The 7,110-nt window shown below is 36.4% G+C and overlaps 1 protein-coding gene across 1 annotated transcript; it reads right to left on the minus strand.

The window, feature by feature from the left end:
• LOC107618292 (putative expansin-A30) lies at positions 76–3,782 on the minus strand. Its single transcript, XM_016320314.2, has 3 exons — positions 3,518–3,782; positions 2,023–2,338; positions 76–468 (listed from the first exon to the last, which is right to left on the minus strand). The coding sequence occupies exons 1-3, from the start codon at positions 3,687–3,689 to the stop codon at positions 156–158; spliced, it is 801 nt and encodes a 266-aa protein (XP_016175800.1). The 5' UTR covers positions 3,690–3,782; the 3' UTR covers positions 76–155.

The raw sequence follows: 7,110 nt of genomic DNA on the forward strand, positions 1-7,110 counted from the left end.
ATACGTTAATTCTCCACATTATTAAAAAATATTACTAAAATATCAATAATAAAAATAAAAAGTGTCGGAGGTGATCACCATACAATGTATATAAGTGAATGTAAGAAGTTAATAATGATGAGAGGAAGAGGAGGAGGAATAATGGATTGTAAATTTCAATGGAAGTTGATATTGGTGGAATAAGCGAGTCCAACGGCCCAATTAGAAGGAGCAACATTCCAAGCAATGATGGTCTGTTTGGTAGTTAAAGAAGTAATCTTGAAGGATAGAGGTTGGGAAGAGAGTGAAGCAAATGCTTGGTAAGAAGCACCCCAATTGTGGGTCATAGCGATCCACCCTGTTGTGCTTCCTTTGACCCACATACTGCTTATGTCTCCACCACCTCCCACATTCATCACATACACCAATACCCAGTACCCATTTCCTTGCATTGCGAATCGAAGCCCCCCACTCCTTTCGCATGCAACTCTATATAAAATACATCTTAAAATGTAAAATATATTGAAAGAGTTATTTTAATATGATTATATTATAATAATTATAAAATTTTAAAAAATATTTTTAAAATTAAAATAATATTTTTTAATATTAAACAACACTTTTTAATAATATTATTTAAAAAAATGTTATCAAAATATAAAAAAATATAACTTTAAATTTAATAGTATTTATATAATTATTATAATTATTATACTATAATCATATTAAAATTTACCATATTAAAAATTATTTAAACAATATATATAAATATATTATGACTGATTTAATAATTTATTCTGTGTGTACATACAAATGTTACGATGCAATTGAGTAGTAGGCAATTAAAAAAAAAGGCAAGATATAAATGGGATTTTATAGTTGCTTGTATAGCTGTCTGTTTAAGTTATTGTTGTGGCATTATTATTATATTGTATTGTAATTTGTAAGAGGTTTTCATCATTCTAATGATTAAGAAAAGTGATTTCTATTGACCCTTTTAGTTTTTACTATTAAGTATTAAATAAGTTGTGTGATCTACATCAGAGATATCTTATTCAAGAATAAAAAGGAATCCATGAGACATTTATTAGATTATATATGAGATTTCTTGATGTTGTTATTAGAAAAACGACACTTTTTTATTTCACTTATTAGATATATCATATAAAGATTTCTGTGTGAATAGTATCTCAAAATTAAATCTTACCTTTACTAATACTAATACAGTAATACCTATATATGGGAAACGGATAAGAGAAGAGAATTAATGTAACTATTTTTATTTTAGGGGAGAAAGGGTGTATAAAAAGGAGTGGTGAAATAGAAAATCTGTGTGAACATCATTTCCTAATTAAGAATTTCTATTGATAGGACGAGGCAGATGCAGATGCGATCTCCATGCCATGGAAAAAAAAAATGTACAGGAGACAATGTCCATTTTATTTTTAGAGGAGTATTAGAGGACAGTAACTTTTGTGTTTTGTAACTATCAATTGGCCATTAATAGTATTTTTAATGGTGTGAGATTACATCTAATGGTGGGAGATCACTCACTTTTCTTTTGATAGTTAAGTGCTGATCACAAAACATAAAAGTTGTTGGCCTCTAAACTTTCTCTTATTTTTATTATATTCTATGTAAGGCTAAATAATTGAAGCTCATTTGTCTAACATGTAATAATAATCTCCTCAATTAAATACACAACTCAATCTTAAACATACAAAAATAAACGAAAAACGAATAATATCCGGAATCAACCTCTAAAAAATTTAGTGAAAATACTTTAATTTTCAACAAATTTTAATCATCAATTCAGTTTTCATACTTTTATATATTTAGACAAATAAATTTTTACATCAGATTAATTATTTGACTAAAAATTTTTTAGAATTGATTTAGAATATTACACAGTAAAAAACAAAAAACACGGACTAGGAGACAACTATAATTGTTTCTAAGCTTAAAAATGCTTAAGAAAATGAGAAAATTTAAGTTTTTATTCTTTTTTGGTTTACAGGATTAAATAAACCATTAATTGATTACCTGCGGTAGAGAACAGGGACAATGCCAGCAGTCCACTGTGCAATTTTCATGAAAGCGGGCTTGGACATGTCAAAATGGGCCCTTGGTGGGTTACACCAACCGCCATTATCAGAGGGCTCGGCCCAATTAGGAGGACAAAGATTTGTGGCGGTTACAGTGGTGTAGGGCACATTGGCATTACATGCACTCGATTGGTAGCACTTTATCTGATAACAAGTCCCACATGCATATCCATTGTTGAACAACGTTGAGCTCAATGCTGCTGTGTCTGTTCCATAACCGTTCGAAAACAAGTTTCCATACCCACAAGCTCCTCCTTTATTCACAGCAAAGATGATGTCATGTTAGTGCAAAGTCACATTATTGGTTTTATTAGTAAGAAATTAATTGATTAAAGGTTATTTATTATTAACACCTCTAAATTTAGTAATATATATGATATGATATACCTATGTATAAATAGGTTGAGAGACTGAAAAATAGCTATTAACTTACTATCACCTATATTTTAAAGAAATAATCACTATTATCATTTTTTACTTGTAGGCTTTGGCCCAAACTTCCAAGAAACCGATTCGGTTCATAAAAGGTGGTAGTCCAATGCAAAAGGTCCAACTGTTGTAATGGAGTAAAATACAAATATCTAATTATATTTTTATATACATAGAGAGAAAAATATTATTTTTAAATATCAAGCATAAAAATTAATTCTTTTTATTTGTAAATTAGATTTAACATCTAATCAAATATAAAAGTATACACATTAAATTTTTTCAAATTTTAGATAACAAATATTAAAATTAATTATTACTAAAAAATTAAACTCTTTCGCATGACAAAAATAATAATTAAAAAGCTTGTTATTTGATTTTTTTATCTACAGAGACTTTGGTCTTCTTAGTCGGCGAGAATTTTTATTTCCTACAACTTTTTTGTAAAAGTAGTTTAATTCTATAAATCTTTTGTGCCTGTCATAATCTATAATGTCAGAAAAAAATTGACGTAATTTTAAAAGATTTATATTTCTATAATATTATTACCGATAAAAATATACTAGTTAAACATTTAATAATAAAGGAATAGATCTAAAACTGATATGCAACGAGTATAATGAGCAAGTTATGGAGATCATTAATTTTAACAAAACTCGTCATGTTCCATAAAGGGAAGGGTAAACTGAAAAAGTAGGCAAATAGAAGAAAACTAGATACACCTAAACACTCTCTCACTTAAACTTTGGAGTGTATTTAGAGATGTCCTCTTGACTTGGTGTGTGATTAAACGAAAAGCGAGTTTCTCAAGCTCTCGTTATTAGCTTGGATACTCAGCAAATCCTCCCAACAATATTCTAAAAATACAATTTGATCATCACAACAATATTCTAAGAATGTTATCCCTTAATGTTAATAAGATTAGTTACCGTATATTTTTGTTTTAAAAAGGCTTAATGTTTCCTAATATAACAGAAAATTAATAGAAGTGGTTTTCTACGTACCCATGGTGGCAGAAGCAGACTCATCACCATAAAATGTGGCATGTGCAAGAGCCCAATCACTAGGTCTAAATATGCCCGTTGCTAATGCTGCATTTCCAATGGTTGTGAACATGCATGTTAATGTAACCAACAAAAAGCTACTAAAGCTACAATATTGAAGAATTGAAGCCATTATTCCTATGTTTTGAATCCCTACTAATCTGGCTATGCAGCTTAATTAGCTTAGTTTATTAGGAGAAGGAAATGGAATACATTACTCTTAGTTTACATACATTAATTCTTTTCCTTTTATATATACAATACACAATAAGGTACTGTACATACAATTGTAGCGGCACCTAATTAACACGTCGCTAATTGAAATAAATAGTCTTCGTGATCACCACGAAGATAGTAAGTCGTACTAATGTTTCAAATCGGTCAAAGTAAATAGTTTTATTATTCTTCTTTGATTTTCTTTTGTTGACTATGTACGCATTGTTAGCCAATGATTAGATTGTACTGAGTGAAAGACCGTAAAACAATGATCCATGAAAACTAAGGCAAGCTGATTTTCTGAATTTACTGAAAGGGAAAACGTGCATACATGTTTCCTATGTCTTCTCGTTACTGAATTTCATGTTAATTAATTAATTCATTCGTGAAAAAAGTTGTTCAATTTGATTAAAGTTTCAAGAGCTGATCGAATAAGCATACCTGTTGTGTTAGGTTATTCATAAAGTCCACACACTTCGGACTAGAACCTTGTTTCGGCCCAGCCCAAAAATGGCCGGGGGTCTATATTGTGGGCTACCAACCCGCCAGATCCTTGACCCGTATACGCAAGGGTAACATGTGTGTCATTCTACCTCTTGAGGAAGGCCTGGACAGCTGGCAGAAGCTTTCAGGCGGACAGGCCCAAGTCAGAGGGCCCACCCGAGTACAAGGTATAAATGGGGAGTCACCTACTCCTCCCCCAAGGTACGTAATCTTTACCCTAATTAGCCGCTTCATCGTACGGACACTTACTTTAGCATCGGAATGTCTTTGTAGGTAGCCCCATCCACCGACCTACCAACGACCATAACAGCATCTTGCCTCACAAAGTTCGCGTCTAGGTCCAGAAACCTTCCTTTCTCTAGTAGTTGCTCTCGATCCAACACCCGGCCGACCTCTCATAGTGACGAACAACTGAACATTGGCGCCTCCTGTGGGGACCTGACGTGACCATGGATCTTATCCATCGTACGAAAGAGGTACGAGCAGAGGGTGGAGCACTAGGCGTCCAGGGGGCTGTCTACGAAGCAAAGTGAGTTCGAGGACCTCTCAGACTCCCACGCATAATCTCTAGAAAAGCGCCCGTTCCGTAGTACTGGCAGTGACATCGCTCGAATCATGCAAGAGCTCAGACACAAAGTATAAAACTTGGAGAGAGAATTGACGGCAAGGGACCACTACTGCCCCGAGCAGCACCGGGAATCTATTCCAAGTGTTTCGCGAACCTGAACTCCATCACGGAGATCCGGAGATCGAAAGATCGGCAACAAAGCACCAAGAGGGATGGCGGGCATCATCGAACCAATGCCCACTCCCTCACCTACACCTACGGTAGGTCGGAAGCCTGTGGGGAGAGAAGGAGAGATCGAGGGAAGAAACAGTGAGATCCCATTAAAATGGGGGCCACTCCTTTCCATCCATCCATCCTCAAAGTCCGCTGTCGAAGAACTTCGACAAGCCAACAAGGACATGAGGTATGACAGAACCAAGGATCCACAAGAGCACGTAACGGGCTTTGAGTCCAGAATAAACTTGAAGGGTGTGGGCGACGCTATTAGATGTCGTGTATTTCCCATAACCTTTGTAAGGCCGGCGATTCGTTGGTTCAACTTCCTTTCGCAAGGATCCATTATGGCCTTCGCGGACACCACGCAAAAGTTCTTGGCAAAATATACCACTCCGATTGCTAAGGCCAAACACCTGATTAACTTGCTAGGAGTGACCCAACGGATTGGCGATCCAACGAAAAAATTCTTCGACCAATTTAATGATGAATGCTTGGAGATTGACGGCCTGACGGATTCAGTGGCAAGTTTGTGCCTGACCAATGGTTTGGTGAATGAGGATTTCAGGAAACACCTCACTACTAAACTTGTCTGCACAATGCAGGAGATCTAGAATATTGCAAGGGAATATATCAATGATAAAGAGATCAGCCAAGTGATAGCCGCCAATAAACAGCAACCACCCAGCTAACCATCTCGTTAGGCCGGCAACACCGAAAGGCCAAAAGAGGTGTCAAGAGAAGGGGCATCCGGAAAACCATTTAAACCATTCTCCAGGGTGGGTAAGTTCACCAACTACACCCTTTTAATCGCGCCCATCGTTGAGGTCTACCAACAAATTGCTGAAAAGGGTATACTGGCCAAGCCATGGCAGCTTAAGGACAGGATGGGGGGAAAATAAAAGTCTTTATTTTGATTACCACAAAAGTTTTGGCCACAAAATATAAAATTATTTTGACTTGAAAGAAGCACTGGAACAAGCCATCTAGGAAGGGAAGCTAGTTGAGTTCTCGCAATTCATCCCAGAACCAAGGAAGAGAGAGAGAGAGAGAGAGAGAGAGCACTCTGAGGAAGATCGAAGCCGAATAGTGAAGCCGAGGCAGGGTCCCTCTGAGAATTCGGACACTACTCCAACTATGGTAGTGAATGTAGTGGTTGGAAGGGATACCCCACCTAAGTCAAAGTCAGCAGTGAAGAACAATGCCAGGGTATTAGCCGTGTTTTTGGAAAGCTCTAACGTCAATTCCAGGAAACTCTCTGAGATATCATTCGGTCCGGAAGATCGTTGGTGCCACGACCTTCCCGAGGACCCGTCAATGGTAATCACGGCGAGGATTGGGATTGGCTTGGTCAAATGGATCTTAGTGGATACAGGGGCGGATCCGAACATCATGTTTAGGAACGTGTTCAATGCCCTAGGACTCAAAGAGAACGACCTCAAAAACCACCGTCACGGGGTCGTAGGATTGGGAGACAACTACATCAAACCTGATAGGTCCGTCACCCTTCCGATCTGTGTGAGTTCCGAGGCGAGCCAGAAGTCAACAATGGCTGAGTTTGTGGTCCTGAGGGATTCACGTCATTCTCGAAAGAAGGACCATTAATGAGCTGTCGGCCATTGAATGAGAGAATTTGTGTTGATCTAGGATTTCACAAAATATAGGTTCTCTTCGTTGCAAGCATAGTCTAGACCGACAAGCAATCCCCACAATCAAAGTTTGATATTTTCCAATAAAAATAATTTAACCGAGAGTAATAAAACCTCGGGTCGTTATCCCTCATAATGCAATTGAAATGTCACGCTCTTGGTTGTGAGGATAAAGGGGTTTTGCAATCAAAGAACAAAAGATTAAATGAACTTAAGAAATAAAAGAACTAAGGAATGATCAAAATTGGAATCAATGCAATTAAAAAGGAAACAAGATTAAGACAAGTGAAAATGCAAAGATATGTATAAAGAGCATTGACTTGGGAATGAGGATTCAAGGAATCCTATCATTGCCATAACCACAACTATGATAATTATGAGGAGTCAATCTCACCTAGTCAACC

Source organism: Arachis ipaensis, chromosome B01 (assembly GCF_000816755.2).
Source record: "Arachis ipaensis cultivar K30076 chromosome B01, Araip1.1, whole genome shotgun sequence".
NCBI classification, from domain to species: Eukaryota; Viridiplantae; Streptophyta; class Magnoliopsida; order Fabales; family Fabaceae; genus Arachis; species Arachis ipaensis.